General features: G+C 35.7%; 1 protein-coding gene across 2 annotated transcripts in view; it reads right to left on the bottom strand.

The window, feature by feature from the left end:
* Positions 1–18,011, bottom strand: part of LOC124540716 (ribosomal protein S6 kinase alpha-5-like) — a 128,616-nt gene that overhangs the window by 61,159 nt on the left and 49,446 nt on the right. For both annotated transcript variants that reach the window (XM_047118396.1, XM_047118397.1), the window contains exons 3-4: positions 10,159–10,292; positions 9,091–9,175 (exon numbers count right to left, since the gene is read on the bottom strand). In XM_047118396.1, coding sequence (XP_046974352.1) covers positions 9,091–9,175; positions 10,159–10,292 — 219 coding nt within the window. The remainder of the gene's footprint in view (positions 1–9,090; positions 9,176–10,158; positions 10,293–18,011) is intronic.

The following is an 18,011-nucleotide window of genomic DNA, read 5'->3' on the forward strand; positions in this document are numbered from 1 at the left end:
GTTTTTTTTTTCTCAGAAATCTTAAAAACATCTTTAATTATGACAAAGAACATTTATTTCATATCGCGTCTAACTTTGCAATGACCAAATACTTCTAGACTAATAAATATTTCAAAGAATAACCAACGGTAATAGATCAAAATAAATTTCGCAGATTATATAAAGTGGATTTACTGAGGACATCAAATGATAAATGAAATCTACAATCTATGACAGAAATAACAACGAAAAGTATATATCATACAATATTACTCATTGAACTAAATTATACTTTATTCCTTTGTAATTACAATTAAAACTATTGTCTATTACAGATCTTAAAGTTTTAATGAGTTTGTATAAAATATTGTAAACATAATGAATGAAAAAACTGTCATCACAAATTTTCCCTAGACGATTAGATGATTTGAATTAAAAATGTAAGTACTTTTGAATAATACAGTTTATACAGTTACCCTAATAAGAGTATATACCGTTATATATAAGGGATTATTGTGAGTGAAACGTTTTAAAAAGAGTCATATTTCTTTAATTACCTCGGAAATAAAAATCAACACGTCTTACATCAGGTAACGTTCTATGTCTAGTATCAACTAGTAAGGATGTGTAAAAAAAAGTAAAAAAGTAGCACCCTGTAAATTTTCCCACTGCTGGGCTAATGGCCTCCTTTCCCGTTGAGGAAAGGACTTGGAACATATTCCACCACGCTGTTTCAATGCGGGTTGGTAGAACGCACATGTGGCAGAATTTCAATGAAATTCGACACATGCAGGTTTCCTCACGATGTTTTCCTTCACCGCCGAGCACAAGATGAATTATAAACACAAATTAAGCACATATATATATATATATATATATATATATATATATATATATATATATATATATATATAGAGTGCTTGTCTGGGTTTGAACCCGGAATCATCGGTTAAGATGCAAGCGTTCTAAACTCTGGGCCATCTCTGCTCAATGTGTACATGCAAATATTAAACAAAAATATAACCTAACTATCTTAGTATACCACATATATGTATAGGGAAAGGTGTAATAGTTCAGTGTAATTTTCTCCTCTGTCTGTCAACGGATTAATCATATCTTTATATCTTAAAGAATGGATGGATTTGTATATAATATTGTAAATTAAAATAAATAATAATGAAAAAAAAAAACAACACAAACTTTCCCAAGATGATAATTAAAATAAAAAATGAACTTTGGAATGATACATTTCAAGAGAAGTTTTCACAGAAACACCCTTATAATAGTATATTATATCGTTTTATATATTTAAAACCGACAACCTCCGTGGTCGAGTAATGTGTACACCGGTTTTCATGGGTACTACTCCGAGGTCCCGGATTCGATTCCCGGCCGAGTCGATGTAGAAAATTCAATAATTTTCTATGTTATCTTGGGTCTGAGTGTTTGTGGTAGCGTCGTTACTTCTGATTTTCCTTAACACAAGTGCTTTAGCTACTTACATTGGGATCAAAGTAATGTATGTGATGTTGTCAAATAAAAAAATAAAATAGTACAGCATCATTTTCTCCTCTATCTGTCAACGGTTTATTTATATCTTGTTTGGAAGTTATTGAAGTGCTCTCCGCTTGTTGTAATTAACGTGACGTAAAAATTTCAAAATTTAATTTTTATTCAAGGGCGCGTGTATCGTGATTCGTGTATAATTATTAATGTTTAAATATATTTTTAATAGACGCGTACTATTTCGAAGATCTTGACCCACACTGTATTATTTGATTTATATTGAAATAAACAGAAGAATATTACAATAATATAAATCATTTAAGATTTAGCGTTTATTGCTACAATAGTAATAAATAATGGATATTACTATCCCTAGCTCATCTAGAAGCTACGAATCTCATGTTATTTTGAACAAATTAAGATCTCATTTATTTAAAGAATATTCTTGATATTTACTTAAAGTTTTAAAGCATGAGTATGAAATAATTCGTAAAAAAAATTAAATGTACATATGTGTGTGTAGGTTTATGTTTAGTATATGACTTAACGGTTTAAGAGAACAAATTTTAACAAGAACTCAGTAAACAGTCTGTTGCCAATATAAAACAAATATAAATGAAAATTTCTTTGTAAGAAGTTATTACATAATTAATGTCAATAGCGCAATGGTTACTAGCCGCATATAAAATGAGTATATAAGTCGAACGCTCGATTCGACCGACAGCCTTTTAATTGAGAGGGGAGAATATTAATATACATTCCTTAAAACGGGGAAACCGATATATATATTTTATTTTATGTGACTTTTATTACAGGATTAGTGAGTTCATAGACAATAGCGAGGATGCTTTTGGATATACGATCGCCTCTTTAACATACTGTTAATTCTAATAAATTACAAAATCAGATAAAGCTCATCATTACGGTTTCTTTTTAACTTTAATCACAACTAAGATGTAGCATCGGCAAATTCAATAATACAGACTACTGCCGATTTACACAACCAATAGAAGTAGCTCCCAAGCGAACCATTCGAGGCTATTCGTTGCTATAGATTCTCGCGTCAGTTCATCTTGAGAAAGCTAGTGCATGTAAATCGACGTGTCAACATTTGTTTAGATCATATTCACATAAGAAATAAATATTGATAATTTGGGATAGCGTACTTAATTCGGATGAGATCGGTTTTACAAATTTTGCCGATGCTACATCTAACTTGTGTCGTACTATAGTAGCTTATCTACCATCGATAATTACGTGTTATGATTTTATCTTGATAATTCTGTGTGTCTTGCTTTTACATATCGGGAAAGCAAAGCGGATGCAACCCTAAACGTATAATTAATGAGGCTTTAGTCAAGCTGTTGGACATTTAGGGATCTTACTATAAACATTGCCAATGCTAGTGATTCATACTTTGCCTGTCCCTTAGTATTTGATAATCGAGGCCCTTATTTGTGAACAATACTCTAACGATCACGATCACATCCGGGTCGAAAGGTCAACTGTCGAAAATCGCAAATAACACGTGTCATGTGGCATTAAATTCGGTTTTTAACTAATCTTCCTTATATATTTCTGATATCTAGTGAAGTCTAAATCTTGCCTGGAACCATGACCGACGCGGAATAGATATGACTCAACACGCAGAGGTCAAATTAATTATTTTAATATTGTCTAGCCGGTTATGTCTTAGGATCAGCAAAAAAAATCATACGTTCACAAATTAACTCAAAATAGCTTATATGGTTCCTTTTTTAAAGAAGATTTGATGAATTGGGCGTTAAAGACAAGTTAACTTTTAAAAGATGTTAAATTTTCCATTCATGTAAACATATATTACAATCTCGAGAGATAGATTATAATCTAAAGATATTTGCAATTACGGAGACATATTTATATATATCTAGAACCGATACCTACCTAATTAAGGGTCTAATTTTAAATTCTGAAAGATATTCGTTCAAATGAATTTCTAATGAAACAGAATGTAACGCAATGCAATGCGTTTGATATTAAAGAGTTGAAACGTAAGACGACGAAATCCTTTGTCCTCGTGGGACCGAAGTATCTTTCCCGTCTGTAATTACACAGACTAGGCAACAATGCAAGGATACGTTGTTATATACCAACATATATATCTATATAAATGTAGAGCTGTTTCGTATCTTTTCTGAATATAACACTTTAAATATATATATACGTTTTTTTTTTAAATATTTCTACACATACACATACCTAGGTACACATATAGATGCTTTAATAGATTAACGGTAGGTATATTAGTCACTGAACTATATAAATAGAGTTGCGGGCTTGATCACGACCTTAGACAAAAAGCGATCCTATTTGCAATCAAAAGTTGTAGGTAAATAGGAGTTTTTACTTGGAGGTAGGACTTTGTGCAAACCCGCCTGGATAGGTACCACCCACTCATCAGATATTCTACCGCCAAACAACAGTACTTAGTATTGTTATGTTCCGGTTTGAAGGGTGAGTGAGCCTGTGTAACTACAGGCACAAGGGACATAGCATCTTAGTTGTCAAGGTTGGTGGCGCATTGACGATTGGAATAGTTAATATTTCTTACAGCGTCATTGTCTATGGGTGATGGTGACCACTTACCATCAGGTCGCCCATATGCTAGTCCGCCAAACTATTCCATTAAAAAAAATTGTGCAGAATATATTTTCTACCACCAAAAAGCAGTACTCAGTATTGTTGTGTAACTACATACACAAGGGACATAACATCTTAGTGGTACACCAACCTTGGCAATTAAGATGTTGGCGATGTTGACCAAGTGTCAACATGACGCCAACCTATATTATAATAAAAAATAAATGTACATTCGGAATCAAAATCGAGATAAGTCATGACAATTCGTTTAGATTCAGCAGAACGCAGTGTGCCAAGGTCGATCAAAGTGGGCCAGTGTTTTGCCACAGATTGGTCAATCGCAAACGCTACGTTTTATACTAAAACACCGGTTTGCAACATTTCGGAGTTCCGTTCTTGAATCGAGGAAACTCGAATTTTATTTTTAATACAATTAACACAAAAAAAAAACAATTCACGTACATATTACTATTAAAAGATTTCAATTCTTATATTTTACAGTCGACGAAAGCAAAATATAACTCATATAAGCAGATTTTTACAATAGGTACACGAATGTTACGAACGTCATTTACAAGGAAACTTTTTTTTATTGTTGTAAACCTATCTCCACACATATGTATGTCCGTACTTTGGTGCATCTTTAAATTGTATTTTTTGTGTGCTTATATATTTATATCCCACGAACAGCATCACAATGTAAGATAAATTAATATTAAAATAACAAGCTCAATTCGGAGATTTATCTGAGAAGATCCGGCAGTAATCTCAGGGGTTACTATTTTCACTAATGTAAGCACAACAAATAAATTAATTAAGTCTATTTAGACCAATGGTTACCGAGACAAATATTCTATCGAGAAATAATTTCACAAAAAAATACTAAACAATTAGAAGCAATTAAATTTCAGTCTTGAATGGAAACCGACGAATCTAAACTCGAGGCTTTTATATTTACCAAATAATTTTTATTAAATGAGTATTCATATCAATACGTCAAGTTATAAATTACTCAACTATTAGAATTAAACAAATGAGATATAAAGACAATTACGAAATGATAACAAAAGTAATCCATATTATGACGGAAAACGTTGAAAATGTCATTATTCTAAGTCCGCTATCATCAAAGATCGATAAAGAGCTGAAGACTGTTACGAAGATAACGAAAGTAGCTTTACGACACTCGTTGTGTCACACGGCAAGACTGATGCACTGATATTTTGGTTCGCACAATACTTGGCGAGCAAAACTTCTATATAATTTGCTCATGTTACAAATATCCTAGGTATATCTAGTACTAGTTCCCTTTTTTTTGCACAACACATCGACGCGGTAACAAATTTATTAAATCAAATGAATATTAATTTCAGTCAATCCATGGCAATGTTTATATTTAATAATTTGCTATTCAACTAAATATCAATAAGATACCTACCTAACCTACCTACGATACCCAAAAACTCGGAGAGATGAGTTAAAATTGACGGTGACGATAAGTTATTGTTTTACATCCGAACTATATAATATATTAGGAACTTCATCATCAATCATCATCAACAGCCTATTTTTGTCCACTGTTGGACATAGGCCTCTCCCAGTGCACGCCACTGTGGTCTTTCTCCGGCTACTCGCATCCAGCTCCTGCCTGCCGCCTTGCGTATATCGTCACTCCACCGTGCCTGAGGACGTCCTACACTACGTTTGCCGAGACGCGGTCTCCACTCTAGAACACGTTTTCCCCAACGGTTGTCGGTTCTACGACAAATATGACCAGCCCACTGCCACTTCAGCTTACTAATCCGGTGGGCTATGTCGATGACTTTGGTTCTTTGACGGATAACCTCATTTCTGATGCGATCCCTCAAAGAAACGCCGAGCATAGCCCTTTCCATAGCACGCTGAGCGACTTTAAGTTGGTGGACCAGCCTTGTCGTGAGTGTCCACGTTTCGGCTCCGTATGTCATGACGGGTAGGACGCACTGATTGAAGACTTTCGTCTTAAGGCACTGTGGGATCGACGATGTTAGGATTCGACGTAACTTCCCAAACGCTGCCCAACCCAGCTGAATTCTTCTATTCACCTCGTCCTCAAGGTTGTTTCTACCTAATCGCAGAGTCTGCCCGAGGTAGACATATTTTTGAACAACTTCGAGAACGGTACCGTGTATCGTAGTCGGTTCCGGTAGAACATGTTCATTGAACATGACCTTGGTTTTATCCAAGTTCATCCGTAGGCCGATACGCATAGAAGAATCAGCCAGCTCGTTCAGCATTTGTTGTAGGTCCTGCAGCGTTTCTGCCACGATGACGATGTCGTCTGCGAATCTCAAGTGAGAGATGTATTCGCCATTGATGTTAATGCCACGTCCTTTCCAGTTCAGCGTCTTGAACATATCCTCCATTGCATTAGTGAACAATTTGGGGGAAATAACGTCCCCTTGTCTCACTCCTCGATGCAATGGTATGGGATTTGTTTGCTGATTCTGTACTCGGACGGACATGGTGGCAGCTTCGTAGAGACATCTCATCACTTGGATGTATCGCCAATCAACTTGGCAACGCTGCAGGGACTCCAGAACAGCCCAGATTTCAACCGAGTCAAAGGCCTTCTCATAGTCCACGAATGCAAGACACAGGGGCCGATTATACTCATGGGACTTCTCTATAATCTGCCGCACTGTATGGATGTGGTCTATGGTGCCGTATCCGGTCCGAAACCCGGCCTGCTCCGGGGGTTGGAATTCGTCGAATCTTCTTGCAAGACGGTTCGTGATCACTCTTGAAAACAGCTTATAGACATGGCTCAGTAGGGATATGGGACGATAGTTCTTCAGCAGGGTTTTGTCTCCCTTTTTGAAGAACAGGACGACCACACTCCTACTCCACGCCTCCGGAGTTCTCCCTTCGAAGAGGACAGAGTTAAAAAGCGTCTGAAGTTCCCTAAGTACCGGTTTACCTCCCGCTTTTAATAGCTCTGTGGTAACGCCGTCCTCTCCAGGGGCTTTTCCATTTTTAAGCTGTCCAAGAGCAGTCTCGATTTCGCCAATACTGACTTCAGGCAGGTCTTCGGAGAAATGGCGTGTTAATGTAGCTCTAGGATCCTCATTTTCGGGATCAGGTCGAGATGCATGCGATGCGTATAACCGGCCGTAGAAGTCCTCTACTTCCGAAAGTACTGCCGGCTTAGAAGAAACGACTTCTCCATTTGCTGTGGTCAACTTCGTCAGGTGGCTCCTTCCAAGAGATTGTACGAACACCTTAGACCCCCGATTCTGCTCAATAGCTCTTTTTATTGCAAGAGTATTGGAGCACCGGAGGTCGTGTCGTACGCGCCTGCTGATCTCTTGGTTTAATTGCCGTTTCTCTGACGAAGTGACAGGTGGGTTTTCACGTCGTTTCTTCATGAGCCCCAAAGTCTCTTCCGAAAGGTTCGACTTCCTGCCCTTACGCTGCATGCCACAATATCTCGTGCCTTCTTCCCTGAGAATTCGAACTACATTTTCGAGGTTCTGGTTTACGTCCGTTGTGGTTTCCACGGCAGCGAATCGGTTCTCCAGGATTGACTGGAATGTTTCAGATCCCGCAATGGTTTGGAGCAGCTTTGGTCGGAGCGTGGACTTCATCAGACGGGCGCGCTCGGCCTTAAAATTGATATTCAGAGAGCCTCGGAGGAGTCGGTGATCACTACCGGTATTGAACCTGTTAATCACTGAGACGTCTCTGAATATATGCCTCTTGTCCGTCATTATGAAGTCGATCTCGTTTTTCGTCATAGTGTCGGGGCTTTGCCACGTCCACTTCCTTTGCGGCTGCTTCTTGAAGAAGGAGTTCATCAAGAAGAGCCCCTCCCGTTCGAGGAAGTTGACAAGCATTTGCCCCCTATGATTCCTGCTTCCAAGTCCATGGGGTCCTACTACCGATTCGCTGCAGTTCTGTACTCCCACTTTAGCGTTGAAGTCCCCCATGACAACGTTGTAGTGGGTTTTCGTGGTGAAGTGGAGGGCCCTCGATATGTCATCGAATAATTCTTCCACTTCATCGTCCGAGTGTGTCGAGGTCGGTGCGTACGCTTGCACCACCTTGAGGCTGTACCTCTCGGTGAGCTTTATAATGAGGTACGCTACCCTGTTCGACACACTGGAGATTTCCACCACGTTGTCAACTAGGGACTTATTTACCAGAAACCCAACGCCACCTTGGGATTGTTGGTCACCCTCTCGGAAGTACATTAGGTGGCCTGATTCGAGGGTTACGGTGTCCTCTCCCTCTCTACGGACTTCACATAGCCCTAATATGTGCCACCTAATTTTCCCAAGTTCTACCTCAAGTTGCGCTAGATGCGAGTCAAGCCGTAGCGTGCGTCCGTTGTACGTCGCAAGGGTCAGTCGGTTGTGGTGGCCTCCCGTAGCCCGGTGATTCTTAGCACCCCCCGTCCCGCCGTTACCATCGTCGCCACCATGACGAGGAATAGCGGGGCTGCCGGGAACTGGGGGCCGTGGCTTGCGTGTGTGCTGTATGTGGAGGTTGTGCCCATAATCGCCACGCTGGGCAGGCGGGTTGGCGATCGCAGGGCGTAGCTTCTCGCACCGGTGACGCTGCTGCCCGTCACCGGCCTGTGGTATTTAGCTACGCCTATTATGTTGATGGTTATACCGCCATCAGTCGGTCGCCAGAGCCTCGTTTGCTGGTCGGCAGGATGCACCACGGGCAGGTGAGGTTGGCTTGGGGCACTAAGGTGTAGTTTGCGCCCCCTTACATCCATTAGGAACTTAGTTATAGTATAATAAAAATTCTTATAATAAGTTAGATATTTAATTCCATGGGCATCAGATGGATTTGACGTTTTAGATCTTCAATTTACTGAAAAATGTATGCGTTTAAACAACGAGCTAGAACTATCGAACAAAGCTATAATACATTTAAACAACAAAGCCAATCGACAAATTGATCAACAAAAATTAATGTAAAACAATGATTACTCACCCAGAATGAGATGTAACTTGGCATCGGTTTGAAAGGCGTAGTGAAGTGTCACGAGGAACGGACACACCCTCACAGCTTCTAGGACCTGGCGATGAAAATAACCGATTTGTACTTTAGAGGTTGAAAAACAATGCGACACAATAAAACAAGAGAAAATAAAGGAATGATAAGTATTCTTCATTTAATTATTTTAATGATTTTGTGGTTCAATTTTGATAAAAAATGTGTCATTAAATTCGGAATTGGAGTTGTAGATTGAAGAGATATTAGATGTCCCATAGTTCCTGTCTTAAGATATTGTAAGATCCATCATTTTGTCTTAATTTGATAGGGTGCTGGCTGTAGATGATCATTTTAAATTTAACAACACAAGGCCTAATAAGATTGTTAAATTGAATGTAAATCTATCTACATTAGTACAAGTGTCATTCATTTTCATGTCAAACAAAATAAATACTTTATATACAGAAAAAAAAACATGGCATATTATATAATTTTATAAAAAAAATGAAGAAAAAATCTGATGCAAAAATATGACCCAAATATTCGTGTCTTATTTCAAATCACTTTTTTGTCCCATCTGCTGTCTAAGCATTTTGTACTTGGGAGTAGTAATGCAAAAAGCTTCATTAAAAGTATAACACCTCGCCTTATTGCTTTCACTGGTGACAGGGGGCTGGATCGTTTTTTGTCCAGAGGAACGGAATTGCGATTCAACGGGGAAACGCTGCTAGCATTCTTGTCACCATTCCACGCGGTCGAGATTCATAAGGTAATTTTTAATTCATATTTGTACATATTTAAGAACTTCATGTTAATTACTTTATGTAAATTAGAATTAAGACATGCCATTACTAATTAAAAAAAAAAACGAAGGGTATATTGGTACATATGTAGTATTGAAAGAATAGTCAGCAAGACCAAATAGAGAATGAATGGTTAAATAAATGACGTATACAAGAAGGTCGTAACAGGATATTTCTAGACATAGAGATAAATAGGAGAGAAAAATGTACTTCGACCATTTTTCCGGATAATGAGGAATAATGATGAATTTAAATAACCCACCTGTCTCTCTGTCCGTGTGTGTTCCGCAGTCTTTAGTTTCTGTACAATCGAAGCCTTCTTGAGCACCTTCATAGCGTACAGCTTCCCTTCGTCGACGCCACATCTTTTTCTAACTAGAAACACTTTGCCGTAAGCTGGAACAAAGGAAAACATAAATTAGAAGATTAGCAAATTTCGCTAGTAATTTTGGACAAATGGGAAATTACCACTGACGTAGGCTTGCCTGAGGCATATCCTTTGTTGCAAATATAAATCAGATATATGTACATATATATTTAGTTTATCATCTTTTGTGATTTGTAATGTTTGCCAAACCTACTAGCTCTTTGTTTAGGACATATATTTTTGGATACAATTTTCGTCATTCAAGGAAATTAAGTCCACCTTTCTGATTTCTGAACGTAAACTTATAAATAAGTAGACATTGGCATTGTCTACATGGCCGACAGCGTCAGATTAAAGCAACCCTGAGATTTAACTGTTTACTGTTGCTCGGTTACCCTTTATGATGCAACGTATACACAACAGTTTATAAATGTACGACACGCTTTCAATATGGCTTCAGCAGTCGACCATAGAAGATTAGCTTACAAATCTAATGAAGAACATCTGGACATTTAGTTTTATATTCTATACTACTAACGACTTCATCGATTTCATTTATCTATACTTTCGGCTTTCTAATATAAATTTACTTTATAGTATAGAAGGTTCCAATGGAGAGGAAAATTATGAAAAATGTGCTGCTATTTGGATGTTTTTATAAATATCACTTGAAACTATGGGTTGGATCGACTTGAAATTTAGCATAGTTACTCTCTTTGTGATGTGTACTCCTGTTTTTCTAAATACATGTAATTTTAATATATAGGCAAGATGGACAGTAATGAGCATTAATAATGTCGAATTAGCAAATTAGTAAACAACCAAATTATCACAGGGACACTTAAAACGAACGAGTTTTGAGAAAACGAGACGCTAACTAGTAATTAGTGAATCATTGAGCAGCTGTTACAACAAGTAACCGGATACGTCCGGTTGGAACCGGCACCGGTTAGGTGACAATTGTTTTTTTTTGAGATGGACAGACTGTCTACCTGGAGTTAAAACTTTCGAATACCTCATTATTTAGTAAAGCATTTGGTGTTACTTGCTAATTTTAAACTTTTGTTCATTGGATACTAACTCATTATATTTTATGTTACTAGTTAAGAGGGGAGTTATTAGGTAGAAAATGTCTTTCCCTTGAAGCTTGCTCTGCTCCAAATTTAATCAAAATCTGCTTAATTGTATAGAGCCGGTAAAGATTTTTTAATTAGCCGGTAATTAATTACCATCGTCCATAGACTAGAGTGCAGTAAAAAATATAAAGCAACTCCAACTCCTTACATCGCCCATGCGCTACCAACCTTGGGAACTCAAATGTTATGCCCCATTTTTACAACATTGAGTATCAAACATATGAAAAATACTACTGTCATAATAGCTTACAACAGTACGTACGAATGTATCAGTATTAAACGGTGGAAACCACGTGGTACCTTTTAAATGTTTACGACAATGGACACCACGTGGTACCTTTCACCATTACATTCAAATGATAAAAATATGAAACTTGACAATCATTATGCATTTTTAAAAATATTCACAAATTAAGAAATGTTTTTGTGTACATATTTGAAGCTCGTGTATGCGAAAGCGATGAGTGTTTTGCGTAACATTATACAACTAGTCAACACTTGTGATTTTACGTAGCCATCACATTTTTAAATACATCTTTGTCAAATGTTGTAAGGTGATTTGTAATAATTTACGTATGTAATAATTTTTATTTTTATGCATAAGACTTAAATCGAAAACAAAAAAAAAACGAGACCGTGATAAATATTTCAGGTACATTGATCTTGAACGTCAATAACAGAACACGAACGGTTCGCCGTTCGACCTAGCTGGTGAATGCATCCTAGGCCGGTCGTTGAACTACATCCAGAAAATAAAAATGCCAAAAATATTTTCACCTCGTATGTAGGCGAGCTTACTTCAAACGATTCGTATTGGACTCGATAGTTATTAAGCGGATTTTTTTTTTTAAATTACTCGGTAGCTGGACTTGGAAATGGGACACCTGATCGTAATTGGTCACCAATGTGCTATTGACATTGGCACCGTGAGATATTTTAACAATTCATTACATCGCCAACACGCCACCAATCTTGGGAACAGATATATTATGATTTATGCTCTGAAGTCACACTGGCTCACTCACCCTGAAACTGGAACACAACAATACTAAGTATTGCTGATGAATGAATGATGAGTAGGATAACTACCCAATTGAATGAGAGTCATAACATATTACTTGATGTAATCAAGGTGAATGGTTTATATTTTTGAAAGAAGGACTTCATTGCTAACTTAAAAATATAGTACAAATGACATACACAATCCAAATCAAATTCCGAATTGACAAAAATAAAATCCCCTTTAAACATACTATGATATAAAGGGTACCTACATATTTTTATACAAATAACATAGTTCTAAATAATGTAAAAAAATACATATATATTTAATATAAGGCCCAGAGTGTTCTGCGATTATAACGTGAATAATTATTATAATATAAGTGAAGCATTTGTTTTTTAAATTGTATTTGCTAACGAGTAATTAGGATACTTCGTATGTTCGTTATCTGTGTTCTTTTCCTTTGGAATATAAAGTATTTCATTTCCGCGATACTAATAAAATAACAATAAGTCTACTAGCAGCTTAGAGACTACACTTGCTTATTTACCCGTGAAGGGCATTTAACACGATAACGCGAAGTAGCTAGGCGGTAGATTTCATACAAGCTGTTTGTATATACGAACACAGTACTACAATAATTTATTTGTAGATCATAATATAATATATTACAGATTAACACGCGATTTATATCAGAACTTAGTATATTTCAAACTCTAGGGTATTACTAGTAGACTTATATTATCGTTATAGGTCTGGATTGTCCAATGGTACAAACACGTGTATGTAAAGTTATTATTGCGGGTTCAAGTACAACTGTAAATCGTGCTTGACAAAAATGGAAAGCATTGTGAGGAAACCTGCATATAAGGGATGAGAGTCAACCTTAAATGAGTATCCAACATCCATGGAAACAGCGTGGTGAAGAAACCTTGAAACCATCTCAAGGGTTGATAATTCACCATATAACTAATAATACCAAATAAATATCATTAAAATTACATTTATATCCAATATATATTAAATTACAAATACAACAATATTGTTGTATAGGAAGGTTAAAATGGATTTGCTAGATTTGTTTACATACATACTTACTTAATTAAGGCGTGTGAAACCAAAGTCAAAATAAACATTACTACAGTAGGCTTCACAAGCACTCTCTTATATGTACAAATGACATATTATCTATACTAATTTAATAGATGTAAAAGTAAGTACATCTTCAAGAGTTACAGCTAAACCGATTTTGATTAAATTCGGTATAGAGAGAGGTTATTTTAGTTTTTAAAATGACGATTAATTTCGATGTTTAAATAAAAACATGAATAAAATAATAATAGTATTTTAATTAAATATACTCTAATTAATTGTGTCAGGTTATTAAGCGCACAGCTGGGCAAAGACCTTCAGTCGCGTTGAGGAGATATATTGGAACATATTCCGTCTGCTATTGTACGACTTCATGGATATCTAAATTTGGCGGAATCTCAAACGATACGTAAGTATCTTCGCGATGTTTTTGTTGCATCGTCGAGTACGATGTGAATCCTACTACTATTATAAAGGCGAAAGTTTGTATGTATGGATGTTTGTTACTCTTTCACGTAAAAACTACTGAATGGATTTGAATGAAACTTTACCACAATATAGCTTATACATCAGAATAAAACATAGGCTACAATTTTTGAGGTTGCTAATGTGAGGTCGTAAAAAAAAAAAAACATTTTTTGCGCTTACATTGCAAACGCTGACTGAATCCTACAAGATAGATCAAAACAATGTACTACAGTATTGTACAACTTAAAAAGGTCTACAAAAAAGTCCGTGATGGTATATGTTTATCTCTTAGGAATAACCCAGAATAACCATTTTTTATCCTTTACTTTGTACGAGAAATAATGACTTATTTACGAAGCGATTTTAAGCGATTACTAGACTAGACGGGACGAACCTGAAGTCCACGCGAACGAAGTCGCGGGCAAAAGCTAGTTATAAACTAAAATTAAGCCCTCTGTTTAAATCGCAATCCTTAGTAGAGAACCACGTGCGAGACAGACATCGTACTGCGCCATATCGGCTTATATGAGTAATCAACCAGCTACTTTGTCTGCGCGAAGTTTTTAAATTTTATAACACGCAAACCTTAATACCCCCATTTTACCTCCCCATACAATCCACTCCTACTTTCACGTACTTTAGGGACGATTTCCTCGATAAAAAATAGCATATCTCCTATCCCAGGACAGAAACTATCCCTATAACAAACTTCATGTAAATCAGATCAGCGGTTTAATCGCAGAGAGGTATCAGATAGAGTATAGATCTATTATATTTGCATTTATAGTATTAGTAACGATATAGAACAATTAAATAAACAAAAGTTAAGCAGCCGATATAGCATTACTAGTTATCGCCCGTAGCTTCGTTTGCGTTTTAATGGTTTGGTTTTTTAATGTGTTAGGCAAAAGAGTAGCCTGTCTCTCCTTGGAGTTAAAATTTGCTTCACAACAAATGTCATCAAATTCGCTTCATTGGTCTGGTCGTGAAAAAGCAACAGACAGACAGAGTTACTTTTACATTTATAATATTAAGTATAAATTAGACGTCGCATCACAATTGCCATTTGCAAATTACCTCATTACCACCAGTTCAGAGAAAGACGGACGAAGGTCACAGTGCGATCCAGAATAACTCATCTTTCGAGAATTGCGCGGATATTTTGTTTTTCACACATTTTCTTCGTCCGAGACAATATGAAAGATATATTTTAACAAAGATATTCTTTAATTACGCATTCTCTTTAATGTTTAAAATAAATGTTACGCTAAAGATACATAGAGTACATTCGACATTTAGCAGTATGTTATACGAATAAAGTAATCTTATTGAGATGAGCTAATGTAGACTCAAATGAGTTAATGAAGCACTCTAATATTTTAAAACATTTTATATGACATATTACTATCCTATACGTTATGTCTCCTGTGCCTGTAGTTACAGTGGCTCACACTTTACACCGAAACAAAACAATACTAAGAACTACTGCTTGGCGATTTATTTTACATGTTGGTAGTACCTATCCAAACGGGCTTGAGATACAATTAAATTAAACACATTAAACCACTGTGTTACCGGAAATCAGTTTCAGATATTTGACGCATGTGACACTACAAGTTTTACAGATAATTACTGCTAATGTTTTAATTGTAATAAATAACTCTAAAAAGTGTAAATAAATAAATATTCGACAACATCACAAACCCAAGACAACATAGAAATGTAATGAACTTATTCTACATCGACTCGCCCAGGAATCAAACCTGCGACGACGGAGTGGCGTACCCATGAAAACCGGTGTACACACTACTCGATCACAGAGGTCTAATACAAATGCAGACGAGAGAAAAATATTTAAAAAAAAACATTAATGCGTGGGTTAGAGCCCAGCCTGTTATTATTATTTAAGAATTAATACTTCCTCATTCTCTTTTCTATGACCACGAAATCTAAATCATAAAAAACAACGCCGTGTAATTCATTACTTAGTACTTACGATTATTTACTAGAATTAAAGTACAAAGTCGCATTAGTAATCATTTCGTTTCACGTATTATGTTGATTACAAGACGAGTTTATTGAACTCGGGGTAAAGTCATCTATACCTATCGTATTTACGATCCACAACGACCGTAAAAACAAATACAACTGTTATATATATACGAACATTTTTGCGAATTAACTGAAAACATCACATATATATATACATACATCTAGTATAATCATTATATAGTACAAAACAAAGTCGCTTACGCCTGTCTATCCCTATGTATGATTAGATCTTAAAAATTACGCAACGGATTTTGATGCGGGTTTTTTAATAGATATATTGATTCGAGAACAAGGTTGTATATAATACGTGGACAATATAGTAAACACTGATAATACAGTAATTCTCTACTATATTTAGTATTAGCATTACACACGTGCGAAGCCGGTCGGGTCGCTAGTTAAATGTATATAGGTATATTATTGGAAGCTTCGCCAATTCGCTTTAATATATTATTTATCAAACATCAATTGTATACCCACGTCTGAATGAGTTGTGTGTGTGTGTGTCGGTCTCAACAATGAAATGCAAAAATCCGCTTTTGCATTTATAATTTACTAGTTGTCATCCTTCGACAGCGTTTAAGGAATTAGTCATCAAGCACAGGTTACATTAATTTCGATTCAGAAATATATTTGTGAAAGAGTATCTATATAATTAGGTATAGATTCGTACAACTGCGTTGGTCGTTGGTCTCATTTAAAGTCGCAGATACCAAAGCACTGAGTTTAACTTTGCCGTTTTATAAATTCAAATCAATTGTAAAAATGCTTTCGTAAAGAAGACATATTATTCAATACAAGATTATATAGACGATAAAAAAGCGTGGAGGACATATAACATACATGTATAATATTTGGATACGTGTTTAACAAACATTACTTTGTAGTTTGTATTTTTTAAATGTCAAAAAGGGTAACTACTGCATTTCTTGTCGGTTCTACTCGGTAGCATCTGCATTAAGAACCAGTGGTAGCTTCACTTTATATATTTTGTTAAATGAAGATTCAAAATTGCGTGTAAAAGCCTACTTAAATAAAGTGTATTTTAGATTCTGAACAAACTCCGGATCGGGTCAGTAAAAATGAGTACTAACTAACTCAGTAACTATAAGTCAACATACGGATTTAAGATTTACTATGAGAATTGCGTACAATGTCTACACGCCTTACATATTACATGAAAAAGTTGTATCTAATTCAAAGAATTTGTATACAATTGATCAAAATCATTCGATTTACAAACTTTACAGATAAAAAACACATTGCAATATTTATTTCATCAATGACTTATTTCAATACAATCATGACACGTGACGTGACATATACGTATACATATATACAGAACATATATATATATATATATATATATATATATATATAGAAAAAACTGATAAAATGTTAATAGATCGTTTTCGGGTCGTTGACACATCGAAACAATAGGTAGTGGTTTCATTGTTGAAAACCGAGCTTATTATATAGAGAATATTTCTTAAAAAAATGTCAATATATACACAAATTCTAGTTTTAATAAGTACACACACGCTAATGTGTACATATGTATATATTAAAATATTTGTTAAACTGTCAGTCAGTTTGCTTCGAAATATTTACTAAAACCGTTTTTCATAAAATGTAACTGACAAATGATTTAAAAATCGAAGAAAATTAATTGAAGAATAATCTTTATTTTTTTTACGTTTGGAAGAGTCCAATGACCCAGTATAAAAATACATGTATTATTACATTGACAGTGTAAAAAGGTATTATGTATAATTACTAAACAATTTATTACAAAATGATTTTTAGTATAAAGTATTAAAGAAAATAATTTTAAATATAGCAACATTATTTTGTCACAGGGAAAATAAAATATGCGAGTAGGTAACAATGCACCTCTCAAGGCCACTTTAAATACATTAACATATCAAAGCTACGTAGTCACTGCTTCAGTAAATGTATACAAAGATGTTTAACTCCTGTGTTACCGTTGGACATAC

Source organism: Vanessa cardui, chromosome 26 (assembly GCF_905220365.1).
Source record: "Vanessa cardui chromosome 26, ilVanCard2.1, whole genome shotgun sequence".
Classification (NCBI taxonomy): domain Eukaryota; kingdom Metazoa; phylum Arthropoda; class Insecta; order Lepidoptera; family Nymphalidae; genus Vanessa; species Vanessa cardui.